The sequence below is a fragment of the Hyalella azteca genome, unplaced genomic scaffold (genome assembly GCF_000764305.2).
Source record: "Hyalella azteca isolate HAZT.00-mixed unplaced genomic scaffold, Hazt_2.0.2 contig16633, whole genome shotgun sequence".
Taxonomy (NCBI): domain Eukaryota; kingdom Metazoa; phylum Arthropoda; class Malacostraca; order Amphipoda; family Hyalellidae; genus Hyalella; species Hyalella azteca.
Genome location: NW_025946448.1, coordinates 12,045 through 39,960, shown reverse-complemented (window position 1 = coordinate 39,960; position 27,916 = coordinate 12,045). Strand labels below are relative to the sequence as shown.

The window sequence follows — 27,916 nt, the reverse complement described above, 5'->3', positions numbered from 1 at the left end:
GCCGATGCCTAATGATCGACACAAGCGCACGCGATTTACGGTCGGTTTAGCTGATGCCCAATGATCAACACTGATGAGCGCTCTCTGCGATCAAAGTGGCCGATGCCTAATGATCGACACAAGCGAATAACACAAAATATGGTAACACTAACAATATGGTATTAACAACACAACACATTGCAACACAAAATATCACTGCACAACAGCACTGCACTCACTGTCTCTTATACACATCTAGATGTGTATAAGAGACAACCATTACTCTCTGGGCTATTCGCTTCAGAATATTGTGGCGTAAAGCTCCTAATATTTAAAGCAAGATGATGTCACGGGCTGGTTACCGACGGATGGCTTAATCCGCGGCTGATTGGTGGTCATCCGGATATATGCTAGGCGTTCCTTTCAAGGCTGATTGGTGCACAAATTTATTGGTGCACGGCTGCGTACCCGGTCTGGTAATTTACTTACTAATATGATTATGTTGACGCTTGGAGTTTTTTTCTTTAGGTGTAACCACAACTATCGAGATTATTTGAACAAGTTCCATTATATTCTTATCCAGAGACGAACATATAAAAATAGTTCACCGATGTGAATTCTCAAAGTTATAAAGACACACTCATTTTTTGCCGTACAAGTTACCCTAATTTTTGCCGGAGTTTTTTTTACTGTCCCACGATTTCGCACCATCGCTGGGACCTGACTCATAATATTGAGGTATTTTCACCAGACCAGAGTTCTGTGCCTAGTTAGATAGAAAAGTTTCCCAATTCTTATCGCTCCGAATAAGGTCCTTTCTTTTATATTAACCGACAATCTCAGCTCTCATCATCTCGGTCGTACGACCCTTAATTCTCATTGAAGATACTATAGATCTAGCCAGTCAGTGGATGCACTATCTACAAACCTTTACAATCCATCATCGCATAGGAATATACAAGTTATTTTGTAAAAAGCTATATTCTTTCTTCCCCACGGAACGCATTTACGAAGTTGCAAGCTGACACTAGACAGAAAATCCTTATATGAACGAGTTTTATTAACCACTGATAGGCCGATAAAAATATTAAGAGTTTTTCTTCAGAATCTACAACCGCTGTCACTCTATAGTCTATTTAAAAGAGAACATTTAGGTTCGAGTGCTCCATTATTAATTTGATAAAGCTTGATCGGAGATGCGGAACTATGCTATTTTTCACCCATAATAGTAAGTGGGGAAGAACTGCACTTGAACCACGATCATCCCTTTCAATTAGGAAATGTTGGAAAACATATAATACGTGATAAACAAACTTCTAAACAAAGCAAGAGCATTTTATTTACTGTGTACTGCATGGAACAATTAAGCGATATGTTCAAAGCTACAAATAAAAACAGTAAATGCTTGGAACTCTTCGAGAATCCAGTTCGCCAGACGACATTTAAGGTATCAGGTATACTTTCGCTTACAGTTTGATGTAAATTTGGGTCGAGGAATTTGATAAGAAAAAGAAGCGAGGAAATTGATCTCGAACGGAGCTAAACATTACAGCACAACACTACCCGCATTCACTGACATAATACATATTCTACATCACGTACATAAGTAGGCCTCAATGAAAATAAACTTGATAAACAAGCGGTTACTCTGAATTGTACGATGCTTAGATATACTTGCAGAAAAATGGTCCACATCCTCAAAATACGAGAAGAATGAAGCCAAAGGTCACTGGAGGAACCAAACGTCATTTCTACATCACAAGTTCTACTTTACGTTACGCTAAATCTACTTAATTCGAAAGCTGATATTTTTCCGGTGCCTGACGTATTTACAAAAACAAGCCGACATTGATCAAAATTGCACCTTTAATTGGTATTTTTTAAATGCTCATGAAAACAGTTATGGCTCCGAAAGTTATATACATTTGCTTCAAAACATATATACAACCAGGGGCTTCACTATTTACAGCAGCTGACGCCACATAACAAACTGAAGTTAATTGTGCCTTTGTATTCAGAAATCAAAGCTTATCACTCAATGTAAGCAATGCATCACTTGTCCTCCTCGTGACTCTCCAGTCTTACCACCGTACGTTGTTGTGTGCAGCCAACAAATTCTGTACGAATTGGCAATATAATTGGAACGTGCAGATATAAATCGCGTCGTGGTAGTAAGATTTTACAAGTTAGTTCAGAAAAGTAAACTAAGTTGGCATTCACCAAAGGGATAAGCAAGTACATAATATAAGCGCATGAAACATGCACTAAAAAAACTCTGGGATAAGGAAAACTACAAAAAGGGGAAATTAAACACAAATAAAAAAGTAAGCTACAGTTTACTTTAGGAGTTTAGGTAGCAAATATAAAGTTATGAACATAAGAGAAAATGGAGCTGAAGCATCACATGAGAAGCAGGCATTCAGGACACATGACTTGTACACGTTACCAAGTGAAGAAAAAAGTTGACCCCGAATTTCTTCAATTTCAAATCAAAAAGTCAAATTATAACACAAAATCAAAGTCTCGGATCCGAGGTAAAAATATAAAGTGTGTCTAGAACGTCTGCACCTCAGAAAAACATTTCAGAGGTGTTACGTAACCCGAGCTTCTTTGCTTTTCTCAAATTTAGTAAAGCAAGAAACGAAAAAAATTTGAAAAGCGCTTCATAACTTAGTACCTGAATTTCATGGCGTACGCACGTTAGGTTTTCGAACGAATGCACCACAACGCAAGGGCGTACCGGCGATGGGGACGGGCGGCAACAAGAATAAAGCAAGCTTTCAATTATTCGTAGCATTTGCCCGCCACAATTACACACTGAAATATGTGCGCAATTTTTAAAATTGGCGTTATTCCGCAAGTCCTGTTCAACAAATTGCGCCTTCCGAATACTCATTTTAACGGGTACTTCTATAGAAGAGTAGCAATGGCAACTTTTTCGTTAAAAAAATTAGGGGTTGGATAATGAAATTAGGAGTCATGCTCTGATCTCCATCGAGTGATTGGGAAAGATGTCGATCTGAAGGAAGCAGGAATTAAAAGAAGAAATAAAAAAAAACATTACCTGCATACATTCCACTTTCAAATCCAGCTGTCGGCGCAGCTGATCTTCATCTCGAATTGTTTCTGAACAGCGTTTCTCGTCAATCAAGAAACATGTTTGGAGTTTGACGAAAATAATAATTTTATAACAAAGGATGATTGAAAAACCCATATCCCTAGAAATCGGCAACGAAATACGAATCAGTGTCAAAGCTCTATCTATAATCATGAATTCGATAGGATCATTCGTCAATCAGGATGAGTTACAAGACCAATTTGATAATAATAGTTAGTGTTCAACAAGTGAAACTCCACAAAACTAACTACTTCGTAAATTAATGCCCAACACTGCAGAAGTGCACATACGCGAACATTTCTACATGACCATATGAGAAGCTCAGCGAAGTCGAGAAATATGTTGAGACGCAGGCCATCAGCGTCGCTAGAATGCAACACGAGCGTAGACAACAAAGAGCAGGAGGTAGTCTTGACTTACTATCACGACCGAGAAGTCATTCAAGTCGAATATGGCACATAGTAACAAGTCTTCCTGAAGTCTCATATTTGAGAGATTGACTTGCGGCACAACATTTGATACTCAGGAGGGTTCCATTCAACACAAACGTACTAATAAGCTTTCAAGAACAAATTAAAATTCCGATTATTTGCAGACGCTAGAAAGATTTTTGATAAATTTGATCAATTTACAGTTTGATCCATATGAATGATCATGAGGATTGTTTGTTAATAAGAAAGCAGCAGCGAGTGCAATGATAAAATGTAGGCATGCTTTCACCCGCTGCAATAATGAGGCTGAGTGAACGTTGCGTTGAAAAGCCCCAATTGATGACCACAAGTACAAACCTTGTACTTCCTTCAAGTATTTATACGGTAAATACGGAACAAATGCGACGTACGTGTGATGACCATAAGTAGAAGCCTTGCACTTCCTTCAAGTATTTATACGGTAAATACGGAACAAATGCGACGTACGTGTGATGACCATAAATAGAAACCTTGCACTTCCTTCAAGTATTTATACGGTAAATACAGAACAAATACGACGTACGTGTGATGACCATAAGTAGAAACCTTGCACTTCCTTCAAGTATTTATACGGTAAATACAGAACAAATACGACGTACGTGTGATGACCATAAGTAGAAAGAAACCTTGCACTTCCTTCAAGTATTTCTACGGTAAATACAGAACAAATACGACGTACGTCTAATGTCCATAAATAGAAACCTTGCACTTCCTTCAAGTATTTATACGGTAAATACAGAACAAATACGACGTACGTCTAATGTCCATAAATAGAAACCTTGCACTTCCTTCAAGCATTTATACGGTAAATACAGAACAAATACGACGTACCACGTGTGATGACCATAAGTAGAAACCTTGCACTTCCTTCAAGTATTTATACGGTAAACACATAACAAATGCGAAATGCGTGGATATGAACGATGAAACTGAGGGCGCACCACACAACACATAATAATAAGCACATTAATTAATGATAATATTAGCAATAATTTTAAGTCTAAACTAAAGCGCCTTATCACGGGCGCTTTACTACGAGAGACAACTTAGCGTAACTACGAGACAACTTAGCGTAACTACGAGACAACTTAGCGTAACTATTGCTCCTTGGGGGCATGGTTTCTACGTTGCTACAGCCATTGAGGGGAGTTTAGCCACCGAGCACCCAACGGTCATTGGTGGGTTAAAGAAGGTAATTAATAAACAAATATTTTTCCCCCGTCATTTCCTTTACACAAACAGTGAGCTACGTCTATCCAACAGGTTAAAGCCCCGCGTCCGTTAGAAGATATATAAGAAATTTACAAGTTCATTTAACGAAGGAAACTTCAATTGCTGAATCAATTAAAAATAAAATTCGTGATAATTGAACGTTCTAGTTCTCAACATTTAAGGTCTACGAGAAAAAAACATAGGATCTCGGTCTAGAAAATTTGGAGTCCGTTCTTTAACGCTTGACAGAATTGCACTAAATTCTACGCTCTTGGATCAGTTCAAATTAATTAATTGAGTTGCAGCGTTAACAGACTTGGAATGAGCCGTAATGTGACGGCACTTTCATAACATTGCACATTTCGTAGAATTTTTACTTCAATTGGACGTTTTCAGGTTAATAACGATTCCCAAGAATACAATACATGAATTTGAAACTAATCCGGGAAGAGATCTAAGATTGAACAACTTCATTCCAACATTACCGGTCCCGGGCAAACCCTCGAAAATTAACTACAGGGTACGAAGCTCACATCAAATCGAGGGAAATTTAAGCAACACTTACTAACTGAACCAAAAAGGAAATGCAACATGAACTCCCTTGGCAACATAAAGGTATTCCGAATAGAAATACTGTAAAAACAAATCGAAAGAAATCTGAATGCTGCGTGTCAGTTCTTATTCAGAACACAATATAATACGCAGAAATGTCTGGCCCTTCCTCTCCTCATCTTCTATTAAAACAAATCTTGATGACGGAACGAAACCTGCTTGAAACTGCCTTTTCTATGAAATTAATCAAGCGCGAGCTTCAGTCTTCATAATGCCAAAAATAAATATCCATCAAAAAGTAATAAAAAAAATTAAACAAATGATCGAAGACTTGTACCGAATTTTTCTGACGTTCATCAGAGTTGGTACATCCTAAGCATTTTTAGAGTCGAACCTAGAAAGCATTAAAGATCAGACGGCACTTCTTAAATACAATCGAGATTGGCTCATTAGACCAAGTCTGGACTAGAGTGAACCCAACAGGAAAAGCAGAGATTTTGGTTTATCAGGATTTGGCCAAAAAAATTCGCAGATTTGAAAAACTCTACCCTATTTTATGGAAGAAGGAATAATTTTTTTCTAAGGATATTCCAGATAATGTTAACATAAAAGCGATCAATTCGCAAACGCTATCACAGGTAACAACAGAAAAACTGGAAGAAAATCTTACAGGATTTAGGTCATAAGGTGGGGGAGTGACCAGTCATTTAAAGTGCAGAATCATCAAATAATTCATTTCCATTACAATCAACTACACACTTAGCCGCTAATTTAATTGCAAATCATACATCCACAGAATTCAAAAACTTATTAAATAGCATCGAAAAACCCGGAGAATCACGAACGTAATAAGCACGTTAAAGACGACACACTGAGCTTACTATAGTTGTACATACGTAAGGGACTTCAGTCCCATATTCATTTCTTCACTAAGACACCAATGTTGAGTATATACATGTCTTGAGGATTAAATACAACTCACTTATTCTTATTTACAGCTAACTGCACTACAAGTATTTTTCAGGTTTTATTGGTTAAGTAAATTCTACACTAACAGAGAAATTTTTACATTAAATTTTCTGCTGGTCTTCACACACACTGGATTCGAATAAAACTCAAATTTCTTTTTTTAAACGATAATCAATTAAAAATTTTCAATCGATTATAAATGAAGGATTAGAGTAGATAATAAAATGACTGCTGCAAATTTTCTTTAGTAAATAAAAATGCAATAATTACTATGGGTCTACAAGAAGCACAATTGTAAACATTGGTCTACTCATGAATGCCCTGTTATGTGTGTACGCGCTAATGACGAAGCGTTGACCGTCTTAGTTACTTGGTTAATAAATTATTTACTGAGCAGCGGTGAATTATCTTCCAATTTATGATGCTGGCAGCACTGAATAATCTTCCAACTTATGATGCTGTTGCAAGCAATCTTCACACGTGTTGGTAACTCAATCGATATAATTTAATTTACCCTCGTAAAGTGGCTCAAGAAAATCAGGGACCAGGAACGAAAAAATAAATTATTCAAACGAATAAAGATGAAAAAATGGAGGAATATAATTCAATTGTTCTTGGATACCTCAGATCATCTTGTCGGTAATCAATTCAGAGTTCACCTTTCAGAAAAAATGCTGGGGAACAAACCTTCTGTCGAAATTAGATTAATGTGTGTCCTGTTACGTATTGATGCTACAGGCCTACAGCGATAACGCAGCACGATTTATTAAAAGCAATAACGGTCTGTTAAGTAGGACAATGTGATATTTCCTGCACCGGTGAAAATGTTAGACACGCAACCACGAATGATATGAATCTGACGCTGGCAAAACAGATGCCGACTGCTAACCTCGTAACAGAAGACATACGTAAAATTCTTGAACTAAAACGCAGCAATTAATTGAAACGCGTGGCATAGAGGAAAAACTGAACGACAGAAAAACAAACACGGAAGGATAAAGATATTAGTCACAGAGAACTAATCATCAAAAACAGTCGAGAAAAAAAATTGTAAATGGCTTAAACTTGGTAATTTCCTAAGAAAATGGTAAAAATAATGTTATGTCATTCATGAGAATCCACTAAAAAATTCAACCTTCCAAACCAAAACCCGTATTAAACTCTTACAGCTAAATATAAGTAGATCCGTCCTCATTAAAAAAAAGTTACAACTTGATAAAAGTCATAAAACAAAAATGTCTGCCATCATTTATAACGCCTGTAATAACATTTTTCAAAATTAAAAATGTCTTCAAAATTAAAAACTGAAACTATTTTAATCTTTTTCAGACTCTGCATAGGTACACTTTTAACCTCACTCGGTACAATAATAACGGTGCACACTTCTGCAGCCCGAAATAAGTTGTACGTCGCCATATGGATTAATATAACAAGCGGTACACTAGATACGTGTAGGTGATGGATCAATAATAATAGAAACAGTGGTTCAACCTTGGCATAATAAAATTTCATTAAGAGTTACTGTTGGTTATAACCAGCCTAAAATTGATCTCAAGATACAGAGGAGTTTGTTCAGTCAGTTATGGCGGTGATAGCATGATTTTTAATCGGAATTGGATGATCCCATTAATAAAAATCCACACTGGGAGTCGGGAGATACCATCAAGTTCAAGATGGTAAATAAGGGAAGAAATTAATACCCTAGTTGTCTAGGGCAGCGACTTCAGGCTGGGCATCATGTTTGAAGGAGGAATGGAAGTCGCAAGGAAGTTTGTAGCCAAAGATGACGCTCTGTATGAACCACGCGCTGCTCACGACAGGCTTGCCCAGCTGCCGTGCGCGGTCCAGCTCAGGCTTGGGAATACTCGCGTCAGCCAACACGATGGTTGTCTTCCGGTCCAGCACTCGGCCCAGGGACGCTGCGATAAAACAAACATTTCATCACCAAGACTAAGAGGTAACTAGGACTAAGACGGCACTAGGACTAAGACGCCACTAGGACTAAGAGGTAACTAGGACTAAGACGGCACTAGGAGTAAGTCGGCACTAGGACTAAGACGGCACTAGGAGTAAGACGGCACCGGGACTAACACGGTGCTAGGACTAAGACGGCACTAGGAGTANCTGTCAACACGTCAAGTGAGTCAGCCATGAAATTGTAACACGTCAAGTGAGTCAGCCATGAAATTGTAACACGTCAAGTGAGTCAGACATGAAATTGTAACCCGTTAAGTGAGTCAGCCATGAAATTGTAACCCGTTAAGTGAGTCAGCAATGAAATTGTAACACGTCAGGTGAGTCAGCCATGAAATTGTAACACGTCAAGTGAGTCAGACATGAAATTGTAACACGTCAAGTGAGTCGGTAACGAAATTGTAACCCGTCAAGTGAGTCAGACATGAAATTGTAACACGTCAAGTGAGTCAGCCATGAAATTGTAACACTTCAGGTGAGTCAGCCACGAAATTATAAATGGAAATATTTCACCTATATTGTTGCAGAAGGTAAGCTCTTTCGCTGTTGTTACATGAAGAAATTTTCAAGTTGACTAACATGATGTAGCCGCACATTTGTAGAATGGACTACAGATGAAGAAAATATCATTTTAGGCTCAAGTTATCGACAGAGGCATAAAGCTGAGCTTCATGCAGTAGAAATATTCTGCATTGAACTACTTCCAAATGAAACTTCAATTTTTACTAATTAAAAGGTGAAGTATAAAGTATGTAAGCAAGACCTGTGACTGCATCACCAGGCGTATGCTTGACGACGCCGGGGCTCTGCTCAACCATGGCGCCGGTGACGACGTCGACGCCAGCAGGCAACAGGAAGTTCTCCCAGTCGCGCCGCTGGTTCTGTAAACACCACCAGGGTTATTTCGTGGCCACAACATCGACAAATAAACAACACCACCAGGGTTATTTCGTAGCCACAACATCGACAAATAAACAACACCACCAGGGTTATTTCGTGGCCACAACACCGACAAATAAACAACACCACCAGGGTTATTTCGTAGCCACAACATCGACAAATAAACAACACCACCAGGGTTATTTCGTGGCCATAACACCGACAAATAAACAACACCACCAGGGTTATTTCGTAGCCACAACATCGACAAATAAACAACACCACCAGGGTTATTTCGTGGCCATAACACCGACAAATAAACCACACCACTTAACCATTGCAGAGAAAATTATAATTATTGGACAGAAAATGCGAATTTTATTTCTAAACATCCGAGTTCTTGGTGGGCAATATTTTGTTCAGATGGTAGATTCTTGTCCGCAAAGTCGGAACAAATAAAAAAAAATGTCAAAGTGAGTTTTGAAATAAATCCCAACTGGCTAGCTTTGCGCGTATTTCAGAGATTTTTAATTTTAATTAAAATAATAATTACACAAAAATGTATTATTATAATTTCATACAAATGTATTATAATAATTACATCTGATAACGGAAAAGCTACCAGCAAATTGGGTGCGTTGCTATTAACATCGCAATATGCAGGATCTATAAACTTCTGAGGAGCGCCCACCAAATCAGAGGCAGTGATGACCCACCATATCAGAGGCAGTGATGACCCACCATATCAGAGGCAGTGATGACCCACCATATCAGAGGCAGTGATGACCCACCATATCAGACGCTGTGATGACCCACCATATCAGAGGCTGTGATCACCCAGCGATGGCTGACGATGGGGATGCCCACCAGCAGGCACTGGATGTACTTGGTGGTGCGGCACGGCTTGTCGCACAGCAGCAGTAGGCGTCCGCCTTCTTGGCTCTCCCTTCCTCCGCCACTGCAGTTACAATACATCCATTATTACATTAACAATAACAATACATACAACAATACATTAACATGTTAATATTTGGTATTTATAGATAATATTTACAATCACAAAATAAGAGTGGTATGTTATGATGTAAACTGTTTCCTATTGTATTTTGCCGACAAGTCCGAGAGTGATCGAAGATTTTTGTCATCATTGAGAATATTCTACGGGGGAATAACCACCTCAAAAATTCAAACTTGTTTACAGAACAATATCTTTGTGATCACTGAAAAAGCACATTTCGTTTTTAAAATAAACATAACAGAGTAGATTCAAGATCTAATATCATCTTTGTGGTCACCAAAAGAGCACATTTCGTCTTCATAATAAACAAAACAGAGTAAATTCAAGATCTATTTGCGTCTTTGTGATCAGCAAGAGAACACATTTCGTCTTCACAACAAACTTAGCACTTTTTATACATTATCGAGTAGAGGCGGCGATCCATCGTGGCCTGGGACTGCTATGTCCCAAACAAATACTAAGTATACTAAGGACTAAGGAAAGATATAATGCCGCTGCACGTTACATGACAATATTGACAAGTCAGTTGAGGCCACAACACGCACCTGAAGGTGGCCTGTCTCACTCGTATGAGGTCAGCCTCCTCGAATTTACTGATGACAACACCGCCGCCCGCGCGGATCTGTTCCGTCAGATGGCGTCTGTTCAGCGGCGGAATGTCGTCTGAAACGCAAATACAACACAATAATAAATAATAATACAATATGTTATACATACTTACACAATAAATAAATGTATATTATAACGATACATCACAATAATGAACAGTAGCAAGCGGCGGAATGTCGACTGAAACGCAAATACAACACAATAATAAATAATAATACAATATGTTATACATACTTACACACGAACTAAATTTATATTATAATGATACATCACAATAATAAACAGTAGCAAGCGGCGGGATGTCGTCTGCAACGCAAATACGTCACAATAATAAATAATAATATAATATGCTATATATTTTAAACTTGCACAATATATAATGTTCTATTATAATAATACGTCACAATAATAAATAATTATACAATATTATATAAATATTTACGCAATATATAATGTTATATTATAATAATGTCAAAATAATAAACAATAACAAACGGCGGAATGTTGTCTGTAACGCAAACAGAACAGAATAATAAATATAATGCATAGTCGGAAATCAAAAGTCTAGTGCTGAATGGCGGTGAAATCAAAGGAATTGGAATATCAAGCATGACGATTCATTAATGAACTAAAGAAATAAGAAAACCTCGAAATTAATATGGAGAATGATCAATTACTGATAAGAATAAACGGTAGCAATTACGATAGACAGATTTTTTCAGAAATAGTGAAGGTCGCGCTAAAACAAAGTACTCCAGCCTAAACTTGTCTCGACAACTTGTGCCAAAACGGGGAGAAGCAATTGTAAATAGCACAGACGTATTTATTAAATTATTTTCAGCTGACATGCATTCTTGATCTACGTGTAAGATTACATCACCATATAATTATATATTGATTTATACATACTAGCAGACCCTGGTTTCCGTAACAAGTCACTTAAGTATAGCGCAACATACACCGATGATTGTTAGGGCTAAGGAAAAACATATTTGCTTGTTCGATTTGCGCGGCATTTATGTACAAAATTTGAAAGCTTTTCATGTTCAAGACTTGAAAAATGAAAACGAACTAACGCTTTTACATTAAGTTGCTCCCTATTGAACTACCTCCAAGTAGTGTGAAACTTGGAAAAAGGTGAGAAAGAGTAGACTTAATTAATAATACTTGAAAACAGCTTAGAAAGAGTGGAATCTATTAATAAATACTTGGAAAAAGCTGAGAAAGAGTGGAATCAATTAATAATTGCTTGGAAAAAACTCAGAAAGAGTGGAATCAATTAATAATTACTTGGAAAAAGCTCAGAAAGAGTGGAATCAGTTAATAATTACTTGGAAAAAGCTCAAAAATAGTGGAATTTATTGATAAATATCATTAGCAAATAAGGCACATACCTTCATCGTCACTCTCCTGATTGAAGCATCTAGATTTGCTTGCACCCGAGTCCGTTATGAGGACGGTGTATCCTGAAACGTGTACATTGGCAGGAATATAAACAAATTCTCATAGGCGATTCATTATTATTTTCGGTCTATCATACATTCGGCGCGAGTCTAATTCACTCAAATTTACAGAGCATGAAATATTCTGATGAACAAATGCACACCCGTTCAAATGACCAAGACACAAAAATATACACAAGTAAGACACACAAGTACTACCTAACAAGGTGAGGACCAGAAACTAGTAAAATTGCGTGTACGCAAAATTTTTTTTTTTTCAATAAACCTCCAAAACCTAAGAAAAGCACACTCACAGAACTGAATATGGAAGAAAGGATTTTATTAGCAAGCTTATTACTTCTGCTTTCGACTGAGCGGCAAGGTTCACGCGCTTGAATGCGAAAACAAAATTTCACATGAACGAAACTCTAGCCCCTAAATTCCGGTTAATTGCCTACCTTGGAATATGAGGCTGCCTTTAGGCGGTATAGTGCCCAGTCTGGGATCAGTGCCGGGGTCGAGAAGTCGCTCCTCTCTAAACGGAGGAACCACAGACGCTTCACCCTCATCAATTGTGTCCAGGCGAGACCGAAGTCCTGTCCTTCGGTCTTTACGGCTCTGCCTTGTTTTGGCAGTGCGGTCACCTGCAGGGCCGACGGCTGTAGCTGCTACAGGAGACCGAGCACTAGATCTGATGGACTCAACAGCTCGTGAGGATGAAGCAGCGGTTAAAACCTCTGCTTCGTCGGCAGTGTCAGAACTGCACGACCGAGTTCTGCCTCGTCTCGCGAACTTGGTTACATTTTCCGGTTTTGCGGGGCCTTTGGAATGAGAATCGTCTTCGTCTTTACGCTGTGGTGTGGATGTCGTCTCCAGTTTGGCTTGTTTACTAGGAGTCCTTGAATCGCTTCCAGCGACGCCTGGACAAGGTAGTCCATAAATGATCCAAATATGCAAAAAATTTGTCTCAGGTTATAAAGTGATTGAACAGGAATGTCAAGCATGTAAAAAAATCAACTGAAACATCAATAAAAATTTTTCCCAAATACGAACTTCAAGATTTGCAGTTTATTTTAAACTCGTTCTGAACTTTAATTTCTCTTTCTCAAGTTTTTTTTAAACATTAAAAAACAAATGTCAACATTGACGAAAATCACAACTAAGGGCAAGACAGAAATTGTCACTAGAAGCAGGCATTTCAAAACATAATAAGATAAATAAAAAAACATGCATAACCTAATGTCGAATTTTAAGACCTCTCAAGGTCTGAGTGAGGGGTCAGTCTCGCTGACGATAATCATATAGAAAGTCACCTCAATGATATTATTTTAAACAAAATTACAATAAACATGATGAGTGGCATATCTGAAGGCAAAATTTGCTGTCTCACCAGGCGGACGGCCACGCTTGCGAGGCGTCTGAGCCTGGAGTTGTAATGGAGCTGTCGAGGCCGGGTTTGAGTCGCGATCAGGAGCGGGGTCCAGAGAGGGACTGGTTCCTTTCCTCTTGCATTTCCTGCCACGTTTGAGAGGATGATCTGGTTCCGCAAGACTCGCTTCTTCCGGCTCGCCATCAGATGCAAGTCTCTCCAATACTTCTGGAGCGACTTCTGCACCAGATTGGTCGTCTATCGTAGACTGTAAACTCGGATCAACTGTAAGTGATACCATCAATCTTTTCACAGTCCTAGATTTCTTTTTCGGAGAACTGAGAGATAATTTTTTGGGCACTGACTTCTTTCTAGAAGATTTAGGAGTCACAGTGTAAGGTTCATCATCAGACGGATCATCTTCACTGATATCTTCCGAGAGAATTTCTCTGATCCGCGGATGCATTTTCGACCGAACAGGAGTGGCTTCTCTGGCCGGAGTTGCAGCACTGGTAGCTTGCTCATGCTCATCTAAAGATCTGCGCTTTGCTGGTCGTTTGCTGTCGTCTGAAGCATCTACGTCAGTCACGTCCGCCCTATCGTCACCTCCGGGTAACGTTGCGTCGGTCTCCGTGAGACTAGTGTCGAAATTAGGATCAGAATTTTGCTTGCGTTTTTTGCGGACGGAGCGTGCTTTGGCAGGCGAGTAGGAAGCACCGGATGTCGTTTCGGATTTCAGTGACCCTGGAGACCCGGGTGCTGGTGCTCGACGTCGCTTGCCACAGACGATGTTATTGAGGGAAACGTCAGGTCCTGTTGACACGATGCTTTGCGTTACCTTCCACGCGTTGACGAAACGTTCAGCGTCGCTAACATTCATGGACAGATGAGAGTGTGGTACTTGGAAAGCTTGCTGGGCGTCCTCAGCGATATGGAGCACAATGTTGTCCTGAACAGTGTGCCCTGTAATTATCACATCAACACTCACAATTGACTTGCTGTTACTTGGGCCTTGATAGCGCCTGAAGCAGTGCTGTCCGCGAGGTAGAATATCGATGGGGAGAATATGCTCAATAGGACAGTGTTTTTGGAAGCCATCCAAGGTGAACCTAATATTCCAACCTCCTGAAGGATGTTCCGACTCGATAATAGCGGAGTAGTAATGGTCATGATACTTAGCAAATACTAAAATATTTGGCGCAAGAGTGACCGCTATCATCTTGCTGATGACCATACGCGCTTGTTCTTCGTGTCTATCAAGCATACTGATTTGGTTGTCGCAACCACCAACAAAAATTTCCTCTTCTTCCTCGGACATTTGCACGGACCTCAAAACATCAACAGCAGAATCTGGTAAGTCGCCGAAAAACTTATCTAGATCGTAATGAAGACCCTTATTGACAATTCCGGTTTTTGACAAAGATTTCAATTCCGTGGGCTTTTCTATCACTTGGCGTTCTTCTCTTCGAGCTGGAGGGTCACTGCCAGTTAAGTCCACAACTTCGGTAATAGAGTGATCAGTCTCAATAATCCCTTCCGGGTGTTCAGGAATCGTAGACTTGACTCGAATTATCGGCAACTTGCTACTTTTGCCAGCTTTAAAATGGCCGTAGCCCAAAGTTCGCTGTGTCACCGCCGTGTCCCGCTCGTCACTGCTGCTCGTTTCTTCAGCTATCAGAGCAGGAACGCGAGGAGACTTGCTCTTCAATGGCCTGGAAGATGGCAAAGCAAAGGGTGGTTCATTCTCATAAGGAACGATCTGAACGCTCTCGACCGACAACCGACTTCTGGGCAGAACGCTGTCAGCCTGCGTTAGAGATGACATGCGACGAGAACCAGTAGACGAACTAGAACTTTTATCGGCGTGGTATCCTGATGACGATGACGTGATAGTTGACACGTCAGACATTCGTTTATCGCTGCTACTGCTGCTGCTGCTTTTAGCGAGTTTTGGTCTGAAGGGCAAGGTTCTGGAAAAGAGCTCTTCATTGCCATTTTCGCTTGTATAAAATAAACTGTTGTCACAACGATTACGCCAGACTTTCAACTCCAGCACTTCTTCTAATATAAAATCATTAGAACGCAACTCCTCGATGGACTTGAAAGAATCGGTTTTGGATACATCTTCATGTAGTAGTTCCACTGTTGACTTGGAGGAAATAGTTCGCCCCAAGCCCTCCTCTGCTGATTCTACAGCAACTGCTCCTTCACCAGACTTCCCTATCTCTTCTACAGAAGAATTGACTGGCAGATCTTTCTCTATGTAGCTTCCACCTTCCTCTGATATGCTTGGACTGATTCCCGCGATAATCCGTGATTGGTTAGGAGTTGAAGTTCTTCTAACGTCTCTGCCTGAAATGGACTCAATCAGGCCTGATGAATCAGAAGATGAAGATTTGGTTGGATTGTCTTTTTGTAAAGATTTCAGGATTATACCTTCTTGATTATACGACTTGTTCGTTGGGGTTTCACTTACAGGAACATACGGAGAAAGATCAAGGCTCATCGAGCTTGAAGCCTGCTCTAGACAAACTCTTTTCCTAGGGGAATGTGCAAGTCGATCTTCCTTTGACTTTTGTTCAGCTTCAATAACGCTCTGTTTAGCAGCTTGCGTTGCCTTCGCAATTATACTGCCACTACACTGGAAAGTAGATAAAGTCTCTGAATTATATGAGCTTATTTCTGGTAACTTTATCCTCTCTTCGGGCGATGAGTCTGTTTCAGGCAAAGAGTTGGATGGACTAGAAGCTCTTGCTGAGCTGCGCGCTTCAACGCCTATCTCAGGAGTCTCGGATGGGTCAAGCGTACCATTAGAATGTGAAGACGAGGATGACGAATCTGAACTGGAAGGTTGCGAAGGTGCGCTGTCTAAAAGCAATGACTGATGGCACTGGTTTTTGGACCTGGCAGGAGACTTGAACTTTGGTGTCACTGTTTCTATAATTTCAATACTGGGATGAATATTGGATTGACTTTCCTCTCCAAGTGACGAATCATGAATTTCAGCAGAAAAATTCACTTTCTTATTGTAGCTCAAAATGCTGCTTTCAGTAACAGAAAAGTCTTTATTTTTTGTTGATCGCTGGTCTTTTGAGCTTGTTAGTGAAGTTGACATGGACTCGACTCCTGTTGAATTAGATTTTAACTCCTGTTGAATAGGATTTGAAAGAAGCAAGCCAACCTCGGGCGACTGAGAGAGCCTGGGGCGCTCTGATTCCGAGAGTAGCAACTCCAGCTGAGTGGGATTAATTGTACCCACTGGCACTTGAGAATCTTGCACTAAACAACTGCCGCTGCTGCTGCTGAGCGTGTTGCGGCACATCGACTTCTGCGCACTAGGGAGATGAGAGAGTTCCTCAGAGCTGGCATTACGGACCACGCAACTTGAAGCGACACCTCCAGCAGATGTGCAAAATGCTTCTGTACTACCAGAGGGTAGTACAGAAGATGCTTGTGATTGCGAATCTGTTGGCAACAACAATTGCAAGTCTTGAGATTCTACGACCGAACTCGTAGCTCCATCATCGGCTAAGGGCGGAAGACGATAAACAGAGTCGCGTTTTGCGTCGTAGATGACCTCAAGGCTTTGATCCAATGACTGTGGCACAGTGCAGTCGGCTTCTGTGTTGCCTGTCGGCGCTGGTGCTGGACTTGGTCTTCCAACAGCTGTTGTGTGCTGGGAGCTGGAGCTCGGCAAATCAGGGGGAAATGAAATCTTTCGATTTGCAGTCGATTCCATGTATGCTTCACTGATGCCTTTCCGACGGCGTTCTATTGTGGGGCTTATTTCAAAATCCTTGTTTTTCTTCAACTTGTGATAATCAACAAGAACTTTGGCATCACTGGAAGAGTTGCTGTCAGGATCAACAGAGGAAGATGAGGAATTGGAGCTAATGTTGAAAACTCGAGAAGATTTCCTCCAGTGACCCTCAGCACTCAGCGGCGAGTTTGTAGACAAGGGTCTGGAAGACCGAGCTTGCAATCTGCAATTAACCATATATAAAAGTTTTGCTTTATCAAAAATCAACGGCTTACATAATTAGGTTTGTAAGGCGTAGCCTATAGAGATTTGAAAATTTGGTGATTTAAGCATATTTATGACATACAATTACTAAAATACGATTATAATCACAAGCATGAAATCTCTGGATTATGGTTTGAAAAACAGAAAAATTTTCCTACACGTTTTTATTGTAGAAAATATACAGCCATCCAATACGTATAATGAAAAATTAAGTTGAGGAAAAAAATGATGAAAACTCACTCAGTAGGAGATGCTTCCACCACATCATCATCATCATCATCATCTAGTGAATCAGCAGCCTCCTGCGCGAGGTCTTCGCTGTCAAAGAGGTCTTGCGACTCATGTGAGAGCTGTTTAGACATCTTTGGAGATGACAGTGAAATATTGGTCGTTAATGAAGATGTGGCCTGCGGTGCACAGCGTTGTTTAGAGGCCGGGACCATGCATGCGAGTTGTGATGGCAGAGGCACAGTTGCCTTGACTGCAGCTTTGGTAACCATGGTACGTACCGGCAATGTTGGCTTGCTTGCAGATCCTATAGAGATAGGATGCGTCACTGACGGGTATTGTTCAGAGTGAGATGGTGTACTGATAGACGCAACTGCCGTAATATCCATGGAATGAGTTTTTGCTGTTGAAGATGTTGCAGCCGCCAAAATAGACGAGTCAAAAGATGTGCAGTCATGTGAAGTAATAATGACAGATGTAACTGGAATTTCGGTAGCAGTATCACTTGTAAGATCCGAGATGTGAGTTGACTGCGGTGCCACGACTGGTGGAGATAAGTTAGAGTTCTGACTATCCCCTACGAGAAAAAAGTGAGCACGGATTAAGTACTTATTCAGCCAGCACACAGTTTCCATCACTAATTATTTAAATAAATTACAAATCTATGTCCTTGCGCCCTGCAAATCTCTCTACTTTTCCTATTTCAAGTCAGATAAATGATTAATTCCACCACAGTTCCCAGCATATTAAATTTCCATTTGCAAGTAAGGGTACAATCTATCATATTGAATTTGTTCTTGATATAAGCAAGTTACAACAGATTATATGGACTTACCAGAGTCTGATTTGACGAGTGAGGTACGAGGAACAGTAATAGAAGTTCTGGGAGCAGACGCCGCGATGTCGCCGTCAGCAGCTGGCGAAGGAACATTGGCTGCATTTCTTGAATGGCGAGAAGTGGATCTGCAAAAAATGTGTGCCCATTAGTACCGTATACATTTAGTATATACTTGATATGCTTCAATGTAGCTGAAAATTTTATTATTTTCCCCCTGTGAAAGATGAGTAGTGAAATAATTCGGAAATCAACAATACTATGCATTAAAGAACTGAATTAAATGATATACAGGGTGCGGCAAAGAGGACGCAGGGTTTTAAAAACGTCATAAAACTGTATATTTTTACTGAAAAACAACGTTATTGATGCAATCAGATTAACAAAGAAATAACATTTCACACAGTCAGGTGTGAAACATAATATCTGGCAAGTGGTGGCCGAAATTGTTGATGCAGTGCTGTAGGCGTTCTTGAATGTTCGCGTAGACTCCCTCCAACACCGCTTTCTCAACATGCGCGACTTCCACGCGAATTGCGTCCTCTAATTCGTCCATAGTTCGGAGCTTGTGTTCGTATACTGTAGCCTTGAGATATCCCCATAAGAAAAACTCGCATATGGATAACTCTGGGGACCGAGGAGGCCAACGAACATCGCCAGACCTGGAAATAAGGCGACCAGGAAAGAGTGGGCGGATGACGTCCATTGACCTTTGGTCGGACCCCGTAAACGCTGCAGGGCTGCTGGCCCGCTGGGGCGACCGACTTGGCTGGCCCCAGAACTGGGTCTAGGCCCCGCCTCGCGTCATGAAGCGAGGCGGGGAGGGCCAACAACAACAACAAAGTCCATTGATGCTCTGGCTGTGTGAGCGGTCGTCCCATCCTGCTGGGACCACACACGTCGGGTTGGAACACGACGCCGTCGTAATTCAGGGACAAAGAAGTTAGTCATCATTTCTGTTTAGCGCTCTGAGTTCACAGTAACAGCACGACCATTACCGTCTTCAAAGAAGTAAGGGCCAATGATGCACGTTTGCGATACAGCACACCAAGCCGTCACTTTTGGGCTGTGCAGTGGTCTTTCGTGTAACTGTTGAGGATTCTCATTAGCGCTAAACAATAATGGAAATTCTGCTGGTTAACCATTCCGTTTAGGTGAAAGTGGGCTTCGTCACTCATAAACAATATAAGGTGTTGCGCGGTGTTGGAGAGGGTAACAATATGTGATATGTGCGGTGTTGGAGGGAGTCTACGCAAACTTGCATGAGCACCTACAGCACTGCATCAACGATTTGGCCACCACATGCCAGATGCTATTTTTCACACTTACCTGTTTGAAATGCTATTTCTTTGAGAACCTAATTGCATCAATAAAGTTTTTTCAGTGAAAATGTACTGTTTTATGACGTTTATAAAACCATTCGTCCTCTCTGCCGCACCCTGTATTATTGTCAGTGCCACAACTAAAAATATTCTTACTCTTGACTAGAGTTGCTTGAACTCGATGCCTCGTGACTGGTGGTATCCTCTTCTTTGTCTTCAGGAGCAACTTCTTTACCTTTGCCACCACCATCTCCACTGCCACCATCATCACCAGCATTGCCATCACCACCACCACCATCATGGGTAGGTGCGGTGGTTACGTGGGCTGTATTGGACGAACTACCTGAGCTTGAGGACTTGTTCACTTTTGATGCAGTATTGTCATCAGATTCTGAAACTGTGTCCTTGACTGGAAGTAACGCAGTGGTATCTGGCTCCGTAAGACTGAGGCTAGCTGAAATGTTCAGGGAATCGTATTTTGAATTGTTAAACAGAGATGAACTATGATTCATTTGGCTTGTATTAGGAAGCGGACTCTCTTCAGAAACAAAGCTTGTTATTTGTGAAGGAGACAATGACAACCTTAAAGATTGATTACCATCTGACAGAAAAGTTATCGCAGGGGTTTCTGGCGTTGCTTCAGAACTTTGATTTAGCATATTGCTGGATGGAAATAAATTAGACGATGATGAAATTATAGAAGTGTTCAATGAGTCATCAGCAACTGACGGAGCTATTCGGGGCTGAGAAATGTGATCAGATTTGTTTTGAGTTTGAAATAGTTTGTGCGAGTCATAATGAGAAGATGCAGTGATCGTGACAATAGAAGAAACGGGTGATGAAGCAGAGGCCTGCAAGGAAACTGCTGTAGAGGCAACAGGAACTTCTGGTGGAGAGGGGAAGTTGGAGGAAGAATCCCCGAGGCTGTGGGTTACACTTTGGGGAGGAGACACCAACTGAGGAGGTTCATCCAGGCCATTCAGGTGCCCTGCAAAAAAAAATTTCATCAACATTCATATGAATTCTGAGGAGTAATTTTAACAATATTTTCTTTACATTGTTCAAAGAGCTACAGAGACATAAAAAGTACCGTAGTCCGCATTAGATTACAGATCAAGATAATTTCTATGCTTAAAAATCACAAATTATTAAATTATCTTTGTTTCAAGTTACTCTTAAGAAATGCTGATATTTCTAATAACAACAAAAAGCCACAAGAAAAATGTATTTACAGTGCTAAAATAAAATTAAAACAGCAGCATGAAACTTCAAACGAACTACTAATCAATCAACAATCTATCTATCCAAAAAATTGTGAAAATTATTGATTCTAATCATTGCTCAGGACAGCTCAGTAACAGTCATTCCAGCCAAATTGGATTTTGTTGTCAATTACCAGTGTGAAACATCAAAATCATACCTGGCGTATTGGCCATGAGTCCAAGGGAATGATGCGTGTAGGCAATATCCTCACAAAGCTCATTAGCAGTCATGTTGTCGAGGTCAGGGATGGGGCAAGAGGTGGTGACTAAGTCAGGATCTTCTTCATCCGAGAGGGGACCAACATCGGAGGGCGCCAAGAGCACCGAGGAACTGCTTTTGGTGGGCTGATTAGGTCCTCTTTCCAGAAATGCCAGAGGAAATAAAGCTGACGAGCTTGTCAAAGAATGCGAGGAGCCGTTATGTACTGCAATGTCTGCAATATTTGGGATTATTAGACAAATCATTGAACTTTGTACAAGAACAAAAAATTATTGCTAAATTTGCCTGAAACCATCAAAAATTTTAAAATTTTCATAAGAAATTTGAAACTATTTTGAGTAAGAATTGTAAGGGTTTCTGAATTTGTTTTTTCAGTTTAATTAATTTGATTTCCATAACTTTAAATTATCAAACACATATACTTACAGCTTTTACAAGTTTCCTAATTTATTTTCCATGGAAGTAAAATCATGCTTTCACAAAATTTTCTTATAATTACTCTACAACAATATATAGAGAATGCAATATATTCAACACGTTTAAATTATTAGAACTGATTCAGTAAGTTTACAAGTCTCACCAGAGGAAGATGGTGAACCAAGCAAAGAACCAGCCATCTGATGATGAGTTAAGTCTAGAACTGAAGAACATCGCGATGCAATGGCTGCACCATTACCAGCTGGGCTCAACAAGTCTTTTGTTGATGACATTGGAGGGCCAAACAGCGGCTGTGAGTTTATAGGAAGTGAAGATCGGCAAGCTAAGCTGGCATTGATGCTTTGGCTGAAGATGGAGGAATCATCCATGGAAGAACCCAAGTCAGGTGAGTTCTCATCAAAAGTTGTGTTGATCCAAGACATTCCAATTTCAAACTGCAAGATTAGAAAAGAATAAATGTATATTGAGTGAACATTGTTACTACAGTATTTACAAGACAAAATTTCAACATGCATGGTACATGGCAAATTGTGCAATCACATTAAGTAAAGTCTTGATCAGTACATATATGAGTCTCAATCAGATTGAGAAAAAAAATAAGTCTCAATCATAATAAAAATAAAAAGTCTCAATGAGATTGAGTAAAGTCTCAATCATATTAAGTAAACAGACTAGAAGCAGCTATTATAGGGATGTTAGCAATTNTAAAAAAAATGTATGATTTTAGTAAATAACTAGGATTACTAGTTTGATTAAAAATTAAATAGGCATGTTGATAAGTGAAAATATGTTGATTGAATGTCGGAACAGACTATACCGGTACCGTAATTGTTAGTTAGAAGTTGAATTTAATATTTTCTCAGTAGGTACTACAGAAACATTTATTGGTAAAAATGTCCAATTTTGTCTTCACTGCTTTCAACAATTCCCAAAGATTGACTGTATGATCACAGATGGGGTAAAATTGTCAGAGATTTGAGTGTTATAGCATTACAGAATTTACCTATGGATTATTGCACGGTTAAAGATTGTTTACCCATTGTTACACTGGTGGACCAGCTAGCGCAAGCCTGACTGAGCTTCATTGCTCAGCTGGCAAGCAGCTGCATGGTATCACAGCACTGACTTTTTTAGACTCATCCTCAATTTTGTTTTTGAGTAGACCAATAAAGTATCGTATCATGGATACCAGAATTATCATACACAAGATATTGGCTTAAATTTTGAGTAGAAGAGGAATTAAAAATGAACTGATTCTAATACTCTGTGGCTTGACACTAAGAGGCAGTGTAATAGCAGTTGTAAGCAAGAGAGGTTGTCTGATGGCCAACAGTGCCATTCCTCTATTTGAGTGCTACCTTCAAACTGGGTAAAAAGGGATGGGCAGGGTAAAAATAGGACAGTCCTCCAACATTTTGTACAAATGTTGTAGCAGCTAAACTAACTAAAATATTGCAAAACTAAAAATAGTGGTGTAAAGTTAAACATTTTTACTATCTATGTAGCATGAAGCAAGTTGATAAATCATGCATTTATTACCTCTAAAAAATCCTTGAAAAAAAGTGTGAGAAGTGAGATTTTGGAAAAGTAGGTACCTCTGCTAAGGTCTGTAGCAGAAAAAATATTTTTCCTGTTGAAAAATTTTACTTACATAAAAGTTGCACACTAGTGTTGGCTTAAAAACATGACTAAACTAAAAAACTAAACTAAAAAAACTTGAACTATGCTGACACCATTTTTTTTTTCAAGAAATGTCTACCTGCTTAGCTGGGGTGTGCAAGGGGTAACATTTGTGCTAGAAGTAAACATTGATATCATATTTTGAAATTAATGAAAGATAATTTGAAATCAAGATCATAGTTTTTAGAGCATGCTCTCGAAATTTCAGAGCTTTGCAGCCTTTCTGACAGTTTTTCTACCATGTCATGTTGCGCAGTTTATGTTCAGTTCAGCCGTGAGTCAGTGAGCCTGAGGTACGCTGGTCCTGAACTACTGCCGAGACTAAGACATGAGATGAGACATGAGACATGAGAGGGGTCATGAGACGAGGCAAGAGACAAGACATGAGATGAGACATGAGACTAAGACATGGGATGAGACATGGGACTGAGACATGAGATGAGATGAGACAAGTAAAATTAGTAATATTATTATTACTAGTAAATTTTATTTGCGTATTCTATTTAATTACACATTTTTAAGCTCAATTATGGTGCCAAGACCATGAAACTGAAATTTATTCCATCCAATTCTGCCATCAAGTTAAGTTATAGCATTCATATCTATCAGTTGAACCCATTTCCCCCACCCACCTGCAGTCAAAGTCTCAACCAAAATGTTTTATTCTAGTTAGAATAGATAGCCTACAACAAGAGCTTTCTAATAGTACCGTCAACTGGGCGGCTACTCGGGACGGTTTAGAGAGTTTTTTGTTAATAACTTCTTACCATGAAACATTTCATAAACAAGTTTAGGCTCATTTTATAGCTCTTTGCGAGGGCTATCAAATGGCATCTTCAAAAAAATTCCATATGCTGTTCGTAAGGTGCCAGAAACAAAAAAAGTGTCCCGAGTAGCTCCGTCGAACACTTGGACTCGGGACACTTGGAATAAAACTTTATTACCACGTTTTTCTTAGCTCGCTTTCGTGTCTGTGATGATCAAATCTTGCAATCAATATTTCACCAACTTTCCCATAAGCTAGCGCTCTGAAACTTTTAGGGAAGCTCAGCTCCCGATAACAATACAATAATCAATAATTTGTTGCACGTTTCCATGCATATAAACTCTAAAGGAACTCACAAGCAGGGGTTGGAACCTTTAATGCACGTCATCCTCGAGAGGATATTCGTGTTTAGACTGTGTATATCGATGATACGCTTCGTATCATCGATACGTACGTCAAGTCAAGTAAATTGGCTCGCAACGTGTTTCGTGTGTAGCAACGGACTAAAAATGAGAAAATAAAATACTTAAAAAACTAAAAAGTAGAAAATAAAATGTATAAAAAAAATTTTAAGGACCACGTTTTTCATGTGGACTCAAAAGTAGAAAATAATTTTTCGGCAGCTACTGATCTCTGATCTCTCTACAAGTTTGTTATAATACAACAACAGTAAATATTGGCAAATATCACGGTTCAATTCTCTTGGTCTTTTGTATTTCAGTTAAAATATTTTACATCTAAAACGAAAAACGTGGGGCGCATATCTTCATTTAGGCATGCCTTAATTTCAATTTTGAATTCAACCACTATTTCTAATTATATCAGCAATACACTTATCAAATGTTCAATGAACCATCATATTCATCATATCAAGTAATCACCAAACAATGAAATACATATGCGCCCCACGTTTTTTGTTTTAGATGTTGTAAAATATTTTAACTGAAATACAAAAGACCAAGAGAATGAAAGCAAACAGAGATCAGTAGCTGCCGAAAAATTATTTTCTACTTTTTAGTAAACATGAAAAACGTGGTCTTTAAAAATTTTTTTTATACATGTTATTTCAAAACATTTGAAGCATGCAGTTGCAGGGTGTACTCATCCATTACTAACAGTACTCTGAAGTCCTCCTCTTTCATTGTAGATGATGTAGAGGTAGAATAAATGACATTTTCTGTGATTTTTACTTGTTTTTCCCTTATTGATATGATATTAACATAAACATTAATTACCGTCAACTGGGGTGACTTCGGCTGCATTTTTTATCTTGTTTTGCAAACAAAAAAGGAGTCGTAAAAGCCAAGGTCATACACGCCAGGGTTGTAAATGAGGTCATAAGCGCCTGAGTGATTTTGGCCATCGTTTATGACCCTGCTTATGTTCGCAAAACAAAATAAAAAAATGCCGCCGAAGTCAACCGGTGGCAGAAGTCATCCCAGTTGATTATACCATATTATTGATGCGATATTACTGTATTATTGATGCGATATTACCGTATCCGGTATCCATGAACATGCCATTGAGCATTTACAACAACCTTGTTCACTGCAAGCTTCATATCAGCAGCCTTATAGCATTTTTTCTGTATCTGTAAACTTACAGGATGGCTTGTAATTTCACATCATTTTAACTGGGTTAAGTGAAGTTACTATAAAAAATATAACTGAGTACTCACTGCAGTGAGTGACAGAGAGCACATTTTCTCGTCTATGAAAACTCGAGGTCAAGGATGGACAGACAGATGGACGGACAGACAGACAGACGGACATGGCAAGCACAATAGTGCATTTTTTCCATAAATGAGAAAATGCGCTAAAAATATTGTGGAAAAACATACCTGAAACAGAAAGGAATGTTTTAGTGAAAACCATAATATGTTTTGGATAAATAAATGATAGTTTAGGTCAATTACTTTTCATTCTACCTATGATGCCTGCCGCCTGGTGCACAATTCTATATATGACATTCTATTATTTCTATGCACAATTTTGTGATGACCAATGATGCACTAATTTTTCAATAAGTGAACTTTTTTTTTTGCTCAGCAAGGTAAATGTAAATGTAATCAATGTTCTATGATTTTAATCAATTTTTTTCTTAACTGGAGGCTGGAGCCTTTGCTAACTGAGGTTCAACTGTAAATGCGCTTTTGGGCCTGACAACATTTTGGGCTCAAAGTCCGTATTTTGGCGACGCTGCATCCAAACTCTGCATGCTGGTCAGTATGCTATGCATTACTTTAATGTATACTTTGTATAGCTCTCTAGAATTTGACACTGTAAAAAAAGAGCTTTCCCACCATTTTTAGAAGTTAGAACTAATATTTCTGTAAAATGTAAATTCTGCTAGATGAATTACCTAATTCCTGTAAATGGTAACATGAGTACATAATTGGGCTGAGAGATTCCAAAATATATTGAAAATATCTTGTCACTTTAGAGCTGCAAAATTTCAGTAACAAGTAGAAAATTTTAATCCTCATTATGAACTTGAACTTGTATAATTATACAATTGAGATGGGATTAAAAAAAATGTCACCTTGGTCTGGAGTCTGGACTAATTAAAAAAAAATTCCCTTGTCACTCACAGTGACACACAATCAATATAGGTATTAATTAAGTAGCTACATCATAAAATATATGAAACACAAATCAAATGACAAAAGGAATTTGGATAACTGAGGAATAATGTACTAATTGAATATTGTTTATCTTTGCTTACATATCAGATCAGTAAGCCAGATTAGAGGGAAGATTAACTTTACCTGTTGCTTTAATTTTATTCAACAAAGAGGAAAGACTATGAGGGGTTAGATGCATGCCTTGTAAATCACTTTCATGATACCATGGCGCTGGCGGAAACAATCCTCAGACTTCCATATCTCGACCGCACCGCCTGGCTGCAGCTGAAGATCTGGAACAGGGTTACCAACAGCTGTTGCGGACAACAATGAATTAGAATATGATTTAAAAATATTACGAACTATCTGAATAAAATGTTATGCATTTCAATCCCATTTATAATAGCTCATCGTGCGTAAGAATTAATAACTTCGTAGGACTAAAATATTCATATATCTTGGCAATTTCCATTCTCTTGAACTATCATGACTGAAAAAATCGGGCGTTCGTTTTCTGTTTATTTGGAAATTTCTCAACATATTAGTAGATCGAGTACAGGTGTAAGAGTTACATATAATACAGGTGTAAGAGTTACGTGTAATTTGCGACTGGACAGCAGTTCACAGCTGCGTGCCGTAAAGAAACGTTCTATGGTCAGCTTTAATATATATGTTAATGAAAGATCTGTCAGAAGCAATATTATCCGTGTGTCAGCTATTTAAAAGTTCATAATACAGTTAATGATGCGTAGAAAAACTGAAGCTTCAATATGATCTTGATAGCTTAGTTGGCTCGGACATAAAGTGTCAGCTGTGTTTAATGGTGATAAAGTGTAAAGTTCTTCGTCTTAGTAGGAACAATGAAATATAAGCTCACAATATGAGAAGATATGTGTGTAAAGAAAGCGATAGTTGAAAGTCGACAGT

At 39.2% G+C, this 27,916-nt stretch overlaps 1 protein-coding gene across 1 annotated transcript; it reads right to left on the bottom strand.

The window, feature by feature from the left end:
• Positions 1-1,300: 1,300 nt before the first annotated feature.
• On the bottom strand, positions 1,301-27,263 carry LOC108664331 (mucin-17). Its single transcript, XM_018150907.2, has 13 exons — positions 27,134-27,263; positions 22,063-22,354; positions 21,421-21,696; positions 20,157-20,988; positions 18,679-18,806; positions 17,856-18,420; positions 13,613-17,574; positions 12,681-13,142; positions 12,175-12,246; positions 10,717-10,834; positions 9,970-10,111; positions 9,038-9,155; positions 1,301-8,219 (listed from the first exon to the last, which is right to left on the bottom strand). Exons 2-13 carry the CDS (start codon positions 22,340-22,342, stop codon positions 8,002-8,004), a joined length of 7,173 nt encoding a protein of 2,390 aa, XP_018006396.1. The 5' UTR covers positions 22,343-22,354; positions 27,134-27,263; the 3' UTR covers positions 1,301-8,001.
• Between the last annotated feature and the right edge of the window lie 653 nt (positions 27,264-27,916).